This window comes from Acinonyx jubatus, chromosome A2, assembly GCF_027475565.1.
Source record: "Acinonyx jubatus isolate Ajub_Pintada_27869175 chromosome A2, VMU_Ajub_asm_v1.0, whole genome shotgun sequence".
NCBI classification, from domain to species: domain Eukaryota; kingdom Metazoa; phylum Chordata; class Mammalia; order Carnivora; family Felidae; genus Acinonyx; species Acinonyx jubatus.
In genome coordinates this window covers 64,145,106-64,163,784 of record NC_069383.1, presented here as the reverse complement: position 1 = coordinate 64,163,784, position 18,679 = coordinate 64,145,106, and the positions used below count along the sequence as shown (strand labels likewise).

Below are 18,679 nucleotides of genomic sequence, written 5' to 3'. Positions count from 1 at the left end.
GGCCACGAGCTCAGACCCAAGTACAATTTCTGATAAACTTGAAAATCTTCACAATAAAGACTGCCATGGTAAAAATCATTAACAACTGCACATACTTTGACATCTGTCAGTAACAGAAATCCAGATGTTTCCACTTTGCCAATGCCAAAGACACTTGAATACTTTTCCCAATCTACCTTTGCAGAATATTCACTTTCAGTTGTTAAATATACTCTAGTGAAGTTACCAAGGGCCTATACAAAAAGTAAAAAGTGTTTGAACAGTTTAAGTTCTTCTTTTCAAATTATAAACAGATGGAAACTCAAGAAATTCCTTAAATTCTAAGTTTATTTCCTATACCCTAGTTATAAAGTTGAAAGCAGATTTTCAGCATTAAAAAGTGACACATATCAAGTTTCAGATATTTATTATTAGTCAGTGTAAACCCCAACACAATACATCAACATGACTTCGTGCATTCGGAGGGGAAATATTTCCTGGATAAGTGGAAAATTGTGCGGATGGCTTCTGGAAGACCTTCATTCTAAGCAGCTTTATAGTGAAACATTTCATTTAGAAGTCTGGACCTTCTTTCTTCAGTTTGCTGTAATCTACATTCACTGAGTAGAACTTGGAAAAGAAAAAAGATATTTTAGATAATCTATCAAATACACAGAGATGGTACAGAAGTTTTAGAATTATTTTTATTCAGCTTTCTATAGTAACAATTACAGACATGACTTTTTATTACAGATATTTAACAATATAAAAGTCATCCAAAGAAAGACACTGAAATTCCAGTCCTTTAAGGATTTTGGTAAGGTAAAAATATTCAATCTACCTCAAAAGAACAGTGTTAGTATGTTCCCTTAATTTCTTAAGCCAGATTGCACCAAAATCTGACCATCTGACCACTTCTGGCATGAAAGTTCTTAAATAATACTGTATTTTTGTTTCAAAACCATATTGTACTTAAATAATACACATTTGGAAGCCTGTAATTTCTAAAGATTTCCTTATATTCAACTGAAATAAATTTTAGAAATAAATCTATGATTGCTTTAGAAAAAAACTGCCTCTCCAATAACTTTTTTTTAAATGATTTGTATTTTAAACATCTCTAGAGTGTCTACTGAGAAAACATTAGGATATAAACATAAGCTCAAATAAGGCTATAATCTTGGGTTTACTCATTCCTGTGCTAGAGAACACTGACGAGGTTGTGTTCTAATTACTTGGAGACCACATTATTTAACTCCAAAAGAACTAAAAGTGCAGAATCATCAACACTTTCTTCAGGGTTTTTAAGCAGCTCATAAATTTGTATCTATTATTTTTTCAAACCCTTTTCTTTATTTTTCCAAACATACCCTAACTTCTTGATTTCTAACTGAAAAATTCTTATTTTACTTAAGCTTTTTAAAAAAGAAAAACTCTCAGGATGTAAAGCTTATCCTTGAGATATACACAAAGTTGTATAGACAGCTAAGTGCAAATAACCCAGAGCAATGATCTTTGTTCTGACAGTATTCTTATGAAGTAACTGAATCTAAAGGAGATTTTTTTAAAAGAAACTAATCGTGTGCTATCCTTAACATTGTTGACAAAATTAGAAAGAATACTACAAAAGAACTACAAGCTATACATAAAGAAAATAAACACTGATTGGGTTCTTCTAATGGATGCCAGACACCGGGCACAATGCTTTATGTTTATTTTAACTATCACGGCCTTACTCATTCTTACTTTACGAAAGACGCAATTGAAGATCAAGTTACAGGACTCCACAGTGAATGAGAAGCAGGATCAAACCCCTATACTCATGCAATGTGGAAAGGTCATAATATCTTTGCCAATTTTCTCAAAACTAGTAGGCTTCTGATGTATTTGCTTCTTTTTGCTTCCATGTGTCAGCATCAAAATTCTCTGTTGAAGTAACGAGTTAATTTTCAAAACTGTTTTAGTTTTCAGCTTCCATGTCCCCATTCCTTTTCTCCATTTAATGGTGGCTACCTTGAAGGTCTCTGGAACAGTAACTGGGAAGGCACAACATATTCTGATCATGGCTTGGGGCATTTAATCAAGTGAGAAGTGTTGCTGGGTCTTTAATGTTTAAATCCTATTTTAGTCCTCGTGTTTGTCTACATTTGGCTAGATTTGCAAAGGAGCAACAAATAACCCCCAAAACTTAGTGGTTTACAACAACAAAGGTTTACGTTTCACTTGCATTATATGCCATCTGTAAGCTGACTGCTTCATGTTCTCTTCATTGCAATTCTGGGCTGAATGAATAACTCTTACATGTCCATTTTGGTCTCAGGTCAGATGACAAAGAACAATGGGGGAACCACACACTGGTTCAGAGATGGAAGATATCATGTCCCCTCACTGATGATTTTCCAGTCATGAGGCTAAACCTGATGTTAATAGGCAAAAAAAAAAAAAAAAAACCCAAAAAAACCCCAAACCCCAATTTTCTTAGGTGAGTAGTGAATGATAAAGAAAATAATCTAGTTTACTTCACTGTTTGCGTTTAGAAGCAGTAGCAGGCTTCATTCACTCTGGGCTTATTTTCTGGACTTTGTTCCCTTTTATTTCTGCTTGCAAATTGCCCAATTCTTCTACAAGTTCATCTCTTGGCAAATACAACCAGTCTACTAACATCCTATTTTCCAAAATATTTTTCTATAACAAACTTCTTTAGACACAGTCTACCTTCCAAGTTACAGCAGGTTATACTTTATCAAATATTTTGCCATTACATAATGATTCATCTTTCCAGACTTGAAATAAGTGTCATGGCTACTCAGCCCATTCATGCCAAACAAATTAGATTTTTGTTGCAGCAACATTCCATTTCCAACTCACATGTCCTTATACTGACATGTGTTATCATGTTCCAGGGCACTGGTAATTTGCCTTCATTATCATAATCACTTGAAGAGCTTTTTGAACTACACCTACCCAGAGACTCTAATACACAATTTGGTAGAAGGACCAAGGAAAGTGCATGTGGTGAATTATACACTTTAAATAGTTAAGTTGTATGGAATGTGAATTATACCCTAATAAAGCTGCCCTTGGTTTTAACATTTCCAGAGTTAGTCTTTGTACGCAAAATTTTGACACATAAGGAAGGTTATATTTAGAGAATAAATGGTCTCAGATTTGTGGCAACACAGATGGACCTTAAGAGCATTATACTAAGTAAGATAAGTCACCAGGGAAAGATAAATAAGGCATGATATCACTTACGTGTGGAATCTAAAAAAGCTACACATGTAAAAGTAGTAGAATGGTGGTTACCAGGAGCCAGGGATGGGGGAATTGGGAGAGGTTGCTTAAGAGTACAAACTTGCAACTAGTAAATAAATCCTAGAGATCGAATACACAACACAGGAATTATAGTCAACAATATTGCATTATAAACTTCAAAGATGGTAAGAGACTAGGTCTTAATTGTTCTACACACACACACACACACACACACACTAGTAACTATGTGACATGATAAAAGTAGTAGCTAATGCTACTATAGTAATCATATTGCAATATAAAATTTATCAAACCAACACCTTGTATACTTTAAGCTTACATCATTTTATATGCCAATATCTCAACAGAATAAATAAAGTCTCAGTCAATGAACTCATTCTGTGAAAGAGTAGTTCCACAAATTACTTTTCGGAAAGACGTTAAAAAGTTTAGTTAGAAGATTCATGGTAAAATTTAAGTTTCAACCAATTTCATTTCTTCCTAATTACCCTCACCTGAAATATTTCAACCATACCAACAAGAAAAAACAGCCAACCAAACCATCCACTGGAATAGTGCTACTCAAAGTGTGGTCCATGGACCAGCAGCATCAGCATCACCTGAAACCTTGTTAGAAATGCAAATTCTTAGTCTCCACAACAGACCAACTAAATAAGAATCTCTGGGCGTGGAGGTGAATATGTGTTTTAACCACCTCTCCAGTTGAGGCCCATGTACATTGAAGTTTGAAAACACTGCACTAGACTATTCAAGATCTAAGAAAATGGTATGTGATAGCTCTATCACCTCTTTTGCCCATAAAATCAGTAGAATGAAAACATTATCTTAACTTCACATCCAGAGTCTAAGGTCTGTGAATAAAAAAATCCTTAGAAAAAAATTTCTGCTAGGGAAATATGCCATTTTAATTTCACAAAACAATCTAGCACTTCCTCAAAGTTCATTATAATGGAATTTTACATGTATATCCAACTTCAAAAAAAAAAAAAAACAACACTACTACATGAGAAAACGTATTAAAATATACTTCCTAGCAATTCTGAAACAATTTTATAGCTTACCTTGTATTGATCATTGGGACCCAATTTGTTCCAGGGTTCTGGGTTATTCTTCCTATCCCAACTAAAAGAAACAAACATTATTAACTACTATAGTAATAAAACACTATTTAAAATAGTTTTCTATTTCCTAAGGAGCTAATATTTTGAATAGATCTCATTTTCTATTAGATTGAGTATGATGTTGTTTTCAGTAGAGTTGAAACAGAGATAGACTCTATTTAGCAATCCCATGTAGTTAATTAGAAAAAAGAGTTGAACAGAGAGCCTCCTGGGCAGTGTATTTGTCCCTATCCCTCTCACAGGAAACTTTAAACTTCATTTTTGGGATGCCTAGGTGGCTCAGTCTGTTAAGTGCTGACTTCAGCTCAGGTCATGATCTCGTGGTTTGTAGGTTCAAGCACGGCATCCAGCTTTGTGCTGACAGCTCAGAGCCTGGAACCTGCTTCTCATTCTGCCTCTCTCTCTCTCTCTCTGCTCCCTCTTCTGCTCATTCTCTCTCAAAAATAAATAAAAACATTAAAAACTGTAAAGAAAATTCATTTGGTTTTCCCTAAGTGATATATAGAAAAGTACAGAATAACAATACATCAATCTTTTTGTTGCATGTGGTTCTTTAACTTCAAAAGGAAACATTCCTTATTGAGGAAAAGCAGACAAAAAACATTTACATGCATCAGCAACTCTGATTAAGTATTTTATAAAAATAGTTATCTCAATTCTCACAAGAATTCTCCAAATAATTAGCAGTTTACTCTACGGATGACAAAAATGAGACTCAAAGACATTTAGACAATTTTATGACCCAGGAAAAGAAAATGACAACAGGATTTGAACTTCCTATAGAAGCCTATAAAACAGGCTTTTTCTACTACTTGATTTTTGCCTCCCTAAAGACTATGGCTCCCAAACCAGTTTAATAAACCATCAAAGTTCCACTAAACGTTTTTAAGCACTTACCTGACATCTGGATTGAACAATGCCAGGCGCAAGACATATAGTGCTGCTCCAGTACCTCCCGCTCCAATAAATATGAAGAGGGGGATCAACTAGAACCAAACACAAAATAGGCAAGAATTAATAGCCAGCTTCAAATACCTAGATACTGATAAAAGAAAGGCTAGAGTTAATTCCTACACAATGATTCTCAGGTCTCAAAATGGTATTTTTCTACCTTGTTTTAAAATTTTAATAAAGGTAGACCTTAAATTGAGGTACGATTTCTTTTAACTGTGTTCAAAAGAAAGAAATGTTCAAAAGAAATTTCCAAAAGACGTGAAGAGGGTTCTGGTTTAATGTGGAAAAAAATTAGATTCAAATTTTTAAATTTCCAGGAACATATGTCAAGTCTTCTCCACCTCTCTTAATATTTATACACGTTCTCATACAATTTCCCAGCTTCCTTTATCTCGAGGCTTGTAAAACAACTTCTTGGCCTGCCTTGATATAGGGGTTATGAAAAACATAAGTTCTGTGAAATAAATAGACCAAATATGAACATACCTATGACAAACATCGGTTACAGGCATAAATTTCTGAAGACATATTACCACCATGCTTAATTCGTAGTTAGGTAATGGGTTTAAGATAAAGACTGAGTAACTGGGTTTTAGGACCAAAGCACGTTGATGTGCTGCGGAAAAAAATTACACAAAAAAGAACAACTCTGATTCACCTCTGCGCTACCAAGCTCCCCCAAAATCTCAAGACGTCAAGCAAACCGAGAAGTCCAAGATTACAGACATTTATATTTGCTACAAGGCCTGGTGGTGCAGTGCCGTAAGAGGTCTTTAAGAGACAGCATAACAAACAGGAAACCTGACCTGCTGATCTCTAACCCACCCGACGCACCACTACCCCGGGGTCGGACCAACTTACAAGAAGGTGCAACCACCCGACTGTTCCAACATTCACTGGCTTATTTTCCTCCAAGGTATCCCTCACCTTCCGCCTGCCAGCCCAAACCCCTCAATGCATGGCGTGGAAGGTCAGAACTCAAGGGCTTGGGACAACTAAGAGAATATCACAAGTGAGCCAAGGTCCAGACCCGAAGAACGGTTAATAATTGTGAATGAGGAAGTCCCCAGGTAACCGAGGCAGTCGCAGCTGGACACAGAATGGACAAGTAAAAACACTGCAAAACGGGTCACGAACTTACGCTCGGATGCTTCTTGGCCTGACCGAAGATCTGGCGTAACATGGCTGCAGCAGAGGCCTCGGCTCCGGGAGAAGAAAAGATCAAAACTGCAAGGCCCGGCACTAAGCAGTCCCTACACCAAGCATGAACGGACGTCCAAAGTCACCCAGAACCTCCTACCTAAGGACCCCTGGCTCGGAGGACAGCTTGCGGCAAGAGCGCCCGGATGCAGCTGTCCTTAACAGTGCCTGCTTTGATCCAGCACCTCAAGCATCCGCACTGACCTGGAAAGACACTTAGCGTCCCAGTCCCAAGCGCAACAGTCTCGTTCCTGTCGTATATATGCTTCTAGCCGGTAAAATTTTGCGTCTAAACTAGAACACTTTGATTGACTAAACAGGCACTTTCTCGGGAAAACACTCGTTGAGACATGGTGTGGGCGGGGTCTTCTTGGGTCCGCGCGTTGAGGCCCTTGGGGCGCGCGTGCTTGGCGCGCGCCTGCGAGTCCTGACGGGCGCTGAGGGAGCTGAGCGGCGCCTGTGGCTGCTGGGTGTCAGGCGTTGGGAGGGCAGGTCGAGTCTCTTGCCGCTAAGGTCAGCGACTGCGGTTTAAAAAGACTGCAGCTGCTTCCTGTCTTAGATTGTCGCTTACGGGCAGAAGTTAAGAGCTAGTAAATGGCTTAAAGATGGCAATAGTGCTGTCAACGTGATCTCTAGATCCCCAGGTCCTGGCCCTCGATTTAATGTTAGGTGCCATGCCACTGTACATTCTCCCTAGACCGGAAATTAATTTTTTAAAAAAAATTTTTTTTAACGTTTATTTAACGTTAGACAGAGCATGAACAGGGGAGGGTCAGAGAGAGAGGGAGACACAATTTGAAACAGGCTCCAGGCTCTGAGCTGTCAGCACAGAGCCTGATGCAGGGCTTGAACTCACGGACCGCGAGATCATGACCTGAGCCGAAGTCGGATGCTTAACCGACTGAGCCACCCAGGCGCCCCCCGAAATTAATTTTTAAAATGTTTTCAGTGGTCGTGTTCCTACGCATAGTTTTTCCAGTACTCTAACACAATTTTCATTTATCTGTTGTGTGTGTTCCTTTTTGGGTTTTGGGTTTTGGGTTTTTTTACATCTGAAAGTCAGGGGTCCCTGGGGACAGTGTGAACCCTTTCCGTTTTCCTGCGTAGTTTAAAGAATCAAATCACAAGTGTTTGGGACTGGGAAGAAAGACTAGGAAAGGGCTTCTCTGAAAAAGCAACGTCAGGCTTAAAGAGAAGCAAACACGTGAAAACGGATAATGCCGCTGTACAAAATAGTGTTAAGTGTGACAGCCTGAAACTTGAAATACTCTGAGGAAGTGTAGGAGGTTTGGCGTGGTAGGAACTTGAAGAGGGAGAGCAAGGTGGGAATCAGATCTGCTGCACCAGTACATTAAGGGTTTTATGCTGAGACCATTAGGAAGTTATGCAAAAAAAAAAAAAAAAAGTTGCTTTAGTTTTCAATGATTGCTTTGTCTATGAAGAATGGATTAGAGGAGATAGCATGAAAGGGGAGAGACTGGTCCAGGGCCACTGTAGTAGTCCTTGTGAGATAATAGTAGCTTTGACCCGTGTGGGAAATATAATGAAGAAAGGATTCTAGAGATATTTAAGAGGTAGCACCAACAGAACTTGGTGATTGGTTGAATATGGGGAAATGAGGAGAAGCAGCTCAGGATAATTTCAGAAGTTCAGTTTTGACCAGCTGTTTGGATGTTGATGCCAGTTATTGAGAAACAATAGAGTCAATAGAGTTATTGAGGAACAATAGAGAATGATGGATAAGTATTTATGTAAAATACAAGTAGATTTCTGCAGGGCAGAAAAGTGATCTAGACTACACAAATATATTTAGGGCTCAGTTTATTCATGGGAAATGACACCATATGACTGAATGAGATTGCTTAGGGAGCGAAGTAGCAGGTAACAAAGGGGACAAAGGACATGGAGCTGAGGAATTCCAACATGCAATGTTGGGTAGAGGAAATAAGGCCAACAAGGTGGAAAAGAAAAAAGATAAATTGTGATTAAGATGATAGATTATGAAGCTTAGGAAGACTGGTGTTTCGTCCATTCATTCAGTAAATCTTATAATAAGTACCTACTCAGCACCAGGCAGTTTTCTAATCTGGGAGAAAGCACTGAATGAGAACATTGTTTTGTCCTAAAGAGATTACATGGAAGTTGGAAAGAAAAACCATAAACAATTAAGATAATTTTAGATAGTGATAAACCAATAAAATATAGTAATAAGAGGGGCACTTACATGGTTCAGTTGGTTGAGCATCTAACTCTCGATCCCAGCTCAGGTCTTGATCCTAGGGTCATGAATTCAAGCCCCACGTTGCATGGAGCCTACTTAAGTATATATATATTATATAATATATATATATAATATATGTATATATTTATATATGTTGTATAAAATATTAAGTGTATATAATACTAAGTATGAATTCATATTAAGTATGTATATAAAAAGTATGAATGCATATTGTTAATTCAAGCCCCATGTTACATGGAGCCTACTTACATATATTTATTTATTTATTATATAAATACTAAATTATATAAGATATTAAGTATATATAATATTAAGTATGAATTCATATTAAGTATGAATTCAAACCCCATGTTGCATGGAGCCTACTTAAATATATATATAATATAAATATTAAATTATATAAAAAGTATATTTATACTTAAATACATATTATAGTATTTTACTTATATTTTAAAATATAAGATAAGGGAGAAAGACATGCAGGACTGGAGGAAAGAATGTTACTTTAGTGAGAAAAGACAAGGAAGGTCCCTCTGAAGAGGTAAAATCTGAGCTGAAACTTAAATAAGGAGGTAACCTGGTGATGATATGGGTGAAGAATGTTCCAATTGTCAAAGGCAATGGTTTTGAGATTAAAAAACAAAACAAAACCCAAGGCCAATGTGGCTGATCCATATAAAAGGAGAAAAGAAAATGAGATGAGAGAGGTTGTAAAGGACTCTCACATTGACTTTATAGACTGTGGTGAGGAATGTGGCTATATTTCTAAAAATCGGCACAAAAATCATGGAAAATATTTAAAAGTAAACACAGAAACCTAACAGCAATAAGTGTAGGTGGCCTTTCAGCAAAGAATTGGAAGGAGGAAAATCTCTTCTTGCAATATTTTATTTTTAATGATAAGTGATAATAGGTAAATAGGTATACATGAATACCACTGTTAATAAGAAAGTAAAATCTTGTGACTCACTTTTTTGTCATTAATCCAGTTTTAGAGGTAACAAAAATATAGGTAGACAAGTGATACCTTTGGAAATGTTAACAAAGCAAGGTTGCAAATTATAAATTTCATTAAATATTAACCAGAATGTCAAATTATAAAAGTTTGAATTATGCATATTAAAGTTAGAGGAAAGAGTCTATGGCCTATATTTTAATCAGGGATTGGAAGAATAGAAGAGACAATCAAGGAAAAGAATCCATAGTGGAGGATACATATTATAAAAATACATTTTAGCTTTAGAAGTAGTTTTGGTATGTGTGGTAGATTTTATTCTATACAAATACCTGTTGCCTCTCCCTGGAAGAGGTATCACTCACTTGCCTCAGTGTCACGCTTGATAGGATGACTTCCTTTATTAGCAAATGGAATGCATAACATGTAAGCTGTCATGCACAAGCAGAAGCTTTAAGAGCCGAAATCTGCCATGTTCTTTCTTTTCTCTCTGCCACAAGATCTACAGTGTTCTAGATAGAAGCTCAGGTGTCAGGGTGAAAATTACTTGGAGCAGATCGCTTCTCGGCCTTTTGGCTAAGATCAAGTGAAAATTACCTGGAGCAGAGACATTGCTGACATAAAATGAACATATATTGAGAATAAGAAATAAGACTTTATGGCTGCAAGTCACTAGATTTGAGAGTAGTTTTTTTACTGCAGCCTGACTTAACCTACTCTAATAAAGAATTTGGCACTGAAAATGAGGTGGCACTGAAATGAGGTGGCACTGAAAATGAGTATATATATATAGTATATACTATACTATATATAGTAATATAATAAAAATCCTAAAATATGTGGCATTGGATTCAGGTGACAGCAACAGGTAACAAGGTAACTGTTACCAGAGACTGGAAGTATGGCAATTTAAGTTATACAGTGCTAGAACATTTGATGAAATTGTTCTCAATTGGAAGGCAGTTAATGACCCTCATAAACTCGGATTTCAGTGAAATGGCAGGCAAAGGATATGTTAGCCACATGTGCCAGGTACTATTGTCAACAGTTTACAAGCAAGTACAATAAAGAGATGGGCTCAGAGAATAATTGGTGGGTTTGCAAGCTGCAGTGACAGGGAATGGAGCATCTAGAAATCCAGAGACTTGTAGAGGTAGAGGATATAGCTGATATTATCTCTACCTGTATAAGAGACTGATGTTTAGCCAAAAAGATCAATTAAAATCTCAAGATAATGACCCAATCAGGAGTATAGCCATCACACCCTTATTAAAACATCTCAATAAATTAAGGTGTCTCAGTATATCCTCTCAACTGAACAATTTGAAGGTCTGGACAAAGAGATAAGGGTGTAGCTCTCTCACTAAAGCCTGACAGGATCAAGGTGACTGAAATTAAGTCTAGAAAAAGAAGGAGGTATGACTAAAAAGAATTGTGAGTATGGGCACTGGTGGATGGAGTTGGTTGGAATCAAATAAAAGTAGTCTAAATAATGCTAAAAGAACCATCACCTGTAGATTAAAGACTCTGACTTTGTTTGATTTAGTTTTGTGAATAATTTTAAAATACAAAAAAGTATAAATACTAGTTGTCTAAATTAAATGTAAGTTATACTGTGAATAGCTCTAAAAAAGTCTAAGCAGTATATCAATAGCACCCTCCAAAAATTATTTTTCTTGCATAGTTTCTCTGAAAATTCGAGCCTAGAAAATTCTGGAAGGTATAGTGATTGTGTGTTGTTATTAATGTGTGACAGTAAAGAAATAGCTTCTTTAGAGAGGAATAATTTGGTAAGTGAGCCATGGAATATGATTATATTAATGCAAATTGAAGGCAGAATCTTATATTTTTTTACTCTGCTTGCATTTAGGCATTTAATTATTTTTCTACCAGATAAGTTGACAACTGTGGTTGTTTTTCTGATAACGCAAATACAAATTATACCTTCTCTTGTTAATGAAGATTTTGTAGCTATCCTTAATCTAAAAATAAATATGTTCTTCCACTAGTATTATGGTTACTTAGCATAAGCTGTATTTAATTATAAAATTTCTATTAGAAAAATGAAAACATTTTGGTTTATGAAAGTTTACTTCCACTGTTATGAATCTCATAGCTTCACATACTGTCATTAGTTTAAATTAAATACCTGAAGAACTTTATGTACAAAATTCAATGAATACTAAAAAGTAAAGAAACTAGAACAGTTTAAAACTGGTATGTATTTTTACTGAAACCTTATGGTTAAATAATATTTTAGGAAAACTGCATATTTAAAATTTTTGGAAAATTATACCATACACCTAGATCTTCACACTAGAAATTATTTAGAATAGCTATGTTGTATTCTTCTGTGTTTTTATTTATTATCTCTCTGAAATTTCTATCTTCTCTATGAATCCATTTATTCATTCATTTTTTCAATGTTTATTTATCTTGAGAGAGAGAGCATGCACATGCACAAGCAGGGGAGGGGCAGAGAGAGAGGGAGAGAAAGAATCCCAAGCAGGCTCTGCACAGTTAGCACAAAGCCCCACGCAGGTCTCAAACCCATGAACTGTGAGATCGTGACCTGAGACAAAATAAACAGTCAATGCTTAACCTACTGAGCCACCCAGGGGCCCCACGATTTATTCATTTATTAAACATGTATTAAGTGCCCACTATGTATTGTTCCTCATGCTGAGTGGTTAGGATAAGAAGAACACTACTGTCCTTCAGCAACTTCAAGTCTAATGGAGCTAGGGGTATAATTATTACAAAGCTCTATGATATGTGCTATAATAGACACTGATAGATGACTTAGGTTACTGGGTATATAGTGTCCTAACCAAGATCAAGAATATACATTCATCTTTGGAAATGTTAAGTTTAGGATGCCTATGAAATATCCAACTAGAGATACTCTGAAGGCTGGCAGAAACATCTCTCTTCAGCTCAAGAGAGGGGTTTGGTCTAAAGGTAAACTTCAAAAGGAAAGGAGATATAAGTGAGTTATTAGGAACTGATGAGCTTGTCCATGAATAATGTGTATGAAGGAAAGTGTAACAAGAAAAAAGCGTCAATGCTAAAACCCTACAGAATGTGAACAAAATCAGGACCAGGTCAGGAGAGAGGAGTCAGGACAGAAAAGTTAGATCAAGTCAGTCAGGGTTTAGCCAGAGAAACAGAACTTCTAGGAAATATACATATATAATAAGGAATTTATTATAAGCAATAAGACATCATACAGTGTCTTACTGTAGTCTGAAATCAACAGGGGAGGCAGGAGAGGAGGAACATGAAGTGTAGAAGCAAAGATACATTAGAACCTGTGGGGATGGGTGGAACCCATGAGGACATAGGGACCCTGTTTCTAGAGCCCTTTGTCACAGGATTAGATATAAACCTAGTTCAAGAATAAGGAAACTGAAGGAGGAATTTGACAAGAAAAGGAATAGTAAGGAAATGCCCTAGGGGAATCTCATGCATTCCAGACATACTCCTCCTTGCTCTCATTGAGCTGACTTATCCCAATTAACCCTTGCTAATCAAAATCAACCACCCAAGCTACTAGAGTAATAGAGCTTTCTTCCCTTGAAATTATGACTTCTAGATCAGTAAAACCACAGTTTCAGAGTAACTTGTTGCAGGTAAATTGCAGGTAAGTCATAATTTTACTAGTAGATAACTAGGGAAAATAGTAAGAAAACCATGCTGTATTATCTTTCACCACTGTGCTTTCAATTCAGAGTGGGACTAAAGTGTTAACAACTCACTACTTTGGAATGTTGATAGCATTTTATACAGAGCCATCTGTAAACTAGGCTCAAGTAGGCCTTAGTTAATTGGTCATAGCTAATACTACATACCATAGGTTCAGGTTGAGAGGGGAGTATAGAACATGGATATGCAATTTACATAATCAGGACCTGCTCAAATCCATCTGGTGGTGGTTTCCATTTGATGATGAAATGCTACTGTGCGTATTCAATCTGATAGCTTTGTTGATCAGATAAGACCCAGTTCATGATGGATAACTGAGGTAGCATGGTAATTTGCTTCAAGCACCAACAGATCTGCTAAGTTATCCATCTTAGTTGAAGAACAATTCGTGAGGCAGCCCAGACCTGTTGCAGGACCCTGCCCAAAACTAGCAACTTTTCAAGTTGCTCAGTAAATGGATCAGAGTAGCACACAGATGAGGTAAATGTTGACTCCAGGATCCAAAGAGGCACACATAGTAGAAATCATCTTTGTGATAAAAGGAACCAAATGCAGTAATCTGTTCTTCTCTTTGAAAGAGCTATCTCAGGGCACCTGGGTGGCTCAGTGGGTTAAGCATCCAACTTCGGCTCAGGTCATGACCTCATGTTTGTGAGTTCAAGCCCCGCATTGGGCTCTGTGCTGACAGCTCAGGGTCTGGAGCCTGCTTCAGATTCTGTATCTCCCTCTCTCTCTGCCCCTCCTCCGTTCATGCTCTATCTCTGTCTCAAAAATAAATAAACGTTAAAAAAATAATACAATAAACATTAAAAAAAGGCTATTTTGACATGTCCCAGACCCAGACTACTGGAACCCTAGAAATTTTACTAAGGTGGCAGAAACCTGATTTTTGGTCAGATTCACTTCCCAACATATCTGGCATATAATTATCTTACCTATGTCCTAACTAGTTACTTCTTTCTTACTCAGCCCAATCAGCATGATACCATCCATGTAATTGCCCAACATAAATTTCTGTGGAAAAAAGAGATAATCAAGTACCTGTAATAGGGCTACAGAGTTGATGTATCCATAAGGTAAGACAGTCAAGGTGTGTTACTCATCTACAGAAAGCAAACTACTTTTGTTGGTCTTTAATAACATCTATAAATATAAAAGCATTCACCAGTCCAAAGTTAAGGTGCCAACAGATTTGGTCCGTAGTGAGAATGCGTTTCCCGGCTTGCAGATGAAGGCCATCCTCACTTGGCAGAGAGAGTGAGCAAGCTCTGGCCTCTCTTTTTCTTATAAGGACACTAATCCTGTCATTGGGGCTCCACCCTCATGATCTCATCTAAACCTAATTACCTCTCAAAGCCCCCATCTCCAAATACTATCATATCGGGAGGGTAGGGCTTAAACATATAAACTGGGGGGAGCATACAAACATTCAGTCCATAATAGCTAGCAAACCTTCAAGGTGTAGATAATTTCTATGCTATTAAATTTGAACCATAATTTTGGAAAAGGAACCTTCCAAATTCACATTTCAAATCAAGCATTAACCTCATAATAAAACTTAATAAGAATAATCCATCCATGTTTTCTTTAATCCCAGCCAGTCTAATTACAACAGTTTTATCCAAGAACTATAAGATCTCTCAAAATGTGGGGGCTCTAGTGAAATATTATGAGTTAAAATTACTTAATTTAGAAACTGTTCATAGACTTTCACTTCCAAGATTGGCAGACTAGGTTATTCAGACAATCCAGACTATCTTTTTTCTTTTCAAAGACATTAGTGTGGAGCATTGAATAAAGTCCACTGAAAATTCATGAACACCTGAAACCTCAGAATATGAACTTATTTGGACTTAGGGTCATTGCAGATGTAATTAGTTAAGGTCAGACTTGATTAGTATAGGCCCTAAATCCAATGACTAATTTTTTTTTTTTTTAAGAAAAGAAGGGAAGACACAGACACACAAAGAAGTCCATGTGAAGACACAGGCAGAGATTGGAGTTATGCTACCGCAAGCCCAGGAACACCAGGAGCCACTAGGAACTGGGAAAGGCAGGGAAAGAATCTCTCCTAGAGTTTTTGGAGGAAGTGTGCCCCTGTCAACCTCGTGATTTCAGATTTCTGACCCCCAGAACAGTGAGAAAATAAATTCCTACTGTTTTAAGCCACTAATTTTAATTATTTTTATGGTAAACTTTGAAAACTAAGACAGATTTTGGTACCAGAAGTGAGTTGCCTCTGTAACAAATACCTAAAAAAAGAAGAAATGCCTTTGGAATTGGTATGGGTAGAGGCTAAAAGAATTTTGAAGTGCATGATAGAAAAATCCTAGATTGCCTTGAAGACACAGTTGACAGAAATATGGACATCAAAGGCAATTCTGATGAGGGTTCAAATGGAAGTGAGGAGCATGGTAGAGAAGGCTTCTGTCATCTTAGAGAATACAAACAGAATATTGGTAGAAATATGTATATTAAAGGTGTTTCTGGTAACAGAGAAATGAACATGTTATTGGACATTGGAGGAAAGATGATCCTTCTTGGATATAAAGTAGAACTTGTCAATGATGAATTTGGATATTTAGCTGAGGAGATTGCCAGGTAAAGTGTTGAAGGTACAGCCTTGTTTGTCCTAGATACTTATAGTAAAACACAAGAGGAAAAGAATAAAAAAGAACTATTAAGCAAAATGGAGATAGTGCAAGACATATACTCCATAGAGAGCATCCAAGATCCATGAAATCGAAGTCCTAGAGATGACTAGGAGATTAGGGGGAAAAAATTGGAGGTATAATAACAAAGACTGTTTCAAATCTTATATAAGATATCAAACTAAAGAGTCAAGACTCTCTTTAAGTACCATATAGAAGAAAAGAAAACCAGACCTAAATACATTGCTGATGAGAGTATAAATTGGTGCTACATTTTGAAAATCTGCTTGCCTTTTTGTACTAAAGTTGAATATTTGAATACTATGTGATACAGTAATTTCACTCTGAGATAACCCAACAGTGATGTGTGCTTATGTGCACCAAGAGACATAAGCAAGAATGCATATAGAATAATTATTTAGAATAACCTTGAACTGGAAAGAGCAAAAATATTTATCAAGGGCAAATGAATAAGTAAATGTAGTACATTCAAGCATGTGCTTCCACACTGCAAATGAACTACAAATAGACACAACATAAATGATTCTCACACACAAAAAAAATATTAGTCAAAGAAACCAGAAATAAAACAAAACATACTGTGTGAGTCCATTTATGTAAAATGTAAAAACGGTATTAGACTCAGGATAATGACTAACTTTATAGGAAGTAGGCAGTATGAATTGAGGGGGCTCAAGAGAGACTTCTTTGGTCTTGGCATGGTGTTTAGAAAGGCGTTTGCTTCTTGATGATCCTTTGATCTTTATTTTTTTTTCACTTTGTTATATTTTCCATTAATTTTTTTAAATGAATTGTATAGATTTAGAAACAACAATGTTAGGGAATTTTCTTATGATTTTTTACTTAAAGATCTGATGGATTAAAAAAGAACAGAAGGTATTTATGCATTTTTGTTTGTGAAAGCTTCTCCACCTTTTGAGTTGATGACATGAAACCTGTCTCTAACTAACCTTATTTGTCTCTCTAACATCCAGTATTGTACATTTTATGTTGTTGCTTCACTGATGCTGTCTTTGCCCATCTGCTCTGCTTTCTTGGGACTTGCCCCTTGTGAAACACAGCTCCTAAGACTGCCATTCATATGCACTGAAAAATAATTAAATACATTAGCTTGTCTAACAGATATGTCTAATAAATAGCTATTATAGCAAATATTGAAGTATTCACCTCTCAATTTTATCTTCATATAGAACAAATACTGATAACATTTCATAGTATCATGTTAGTTTTTTTTTTTTTTAATAATTTATTGTCAAGTCAGCTAACATGCAATATAGTCTTGGCTTCAGGAGTAGAACCCAGTGATTCATCACTTACATATAATACCCAGTGCTCATACCTCCTCAATGCCCATCACTCATTTTCCCCATGGTCCCAAACCCCCACCCCCATCAACCCTCAGTTTGTTCGCTGTATTTAAAAGTCTCTTATGGTTTGCCTCCCTCTCTGTTTGTAACTATTTTTCCTTCCCTTCCTCTATGGTCTTCTGTTAAGTTTCTAAAATCCCATATATGAGTGAAAACATATGATATCTGTCTTTTTCTGACTTATTTCACTTAGCATAGTACCCTCTTGTTCTATCCATGTTGTGGCAAATGGCAAGATTTGAATTCTTTGTCATTGCCAAATAGTATTCCAAGGCATATATATACCACGTATTCTTTATCCGTTCATCAGTTGATGGACATCAGGGCTCTTTCCATAATTTGGCTATTGTTGATAGTGCTGCTATAAACGTTGGGGTGCGTGTGCCCCTTTGAAACAGCACTCCTGTATCCTTTGGATAAATACCTAGTAGTGCACTTGCTGGGTCATAGGGTAGTTCTATTTTTAATTTTTTGAGGAACTTCCATACTGTTTTCCAGAGTGGCAATTCGCATTCCAACCAACAGTACAAGAGGGTTCCCAATCCTCTGCATCCTCACCAATATCTTTTGTTTCCTGAGTTGTTAATTTTTTGCCATTCTGACAGGTGTGAGGTGGTATCTCATTGTGGTTTTGACTTGTATTTCCCTGGTGATGAGTGATGTTCAGCATCTTTTCTTTTTCTTTTCTTAAACATTTTTATTTATTTTTGAGAGACAGAGAATGAGCAGAGGAGAGGCAGAGAGAGAGGGAGACACAGAATCTGAAGCAGGCTTCAGGCTCTGAGCTGTCAGCACAGAGCCCGACGCAGGGCTCGAACCCATCAACTGTGAGATCATGACCTGAGCTGAAGTTAGACGCTCGACCAACTGAGCCACCCAGGCGCCCCTTTCAGCATCTTTTCATGTGTCTGTTTGCCATCTGGATGTCTTTTTTGGAAAACTGTCTATTCATGTCTTCTGCCCATTTCTTCACTGGATTATTTGTTTTTTGGGTGTTGAGTTTGGTAAATTCTTTATAGATTGTTGATACTAACCTTTTATATGATATGTCATTTGCAAATATCTTCTCCCATTCTGTTGGTTCCCTTTTAGTTTTGTTGATTGTTTCCTTTGCTGTGCAGAAGCTTTTTATCTTCATGGGATCTCAATAGTTCATTTTTGCTTTTGTTTCCCTTGCCTTCAGAGATATGTCAAGTAAGAAGTTGCTG

General features: G+C 36.7%; 1 protein-coding gene and 1 pseudogene across 1 annotated transcript; one reads left to right on the top strand and one right to left on the bottom strand.

Annotated features, from left to right (window-relative positions):
* Positions 1-309: 309 nt before the first annotated feature.
* Positions 310-6,634, bottom strand: NDUFA4 (NDUFA4 mitochondrial complex associated). Its single transcript, XM_015081222.3, has 4 exons — positions 6,472-6,634; positions 5,274-5,362; positions 4,317-4,377; positions 310-609 (listed from the first exon to the last, which is right to left on the bottom strand). Exons 1-4 carry the CDS (start codon positions 6,511-6,513, stop codon positions 553-555), a joined length of 249 nt encoding a protein of 82 aa, XP_014936708.1. The 5' UTR covers positions 6,514-6,634; the 3' UTR covers positions 310-552.
* The window catches only part of LOC106983059 (40S ribosomal protein S3-like), a 25,634-nt pseudogene continuing 13,134 nt past the window's right edge, over positions 6,180-18,679 (top strand).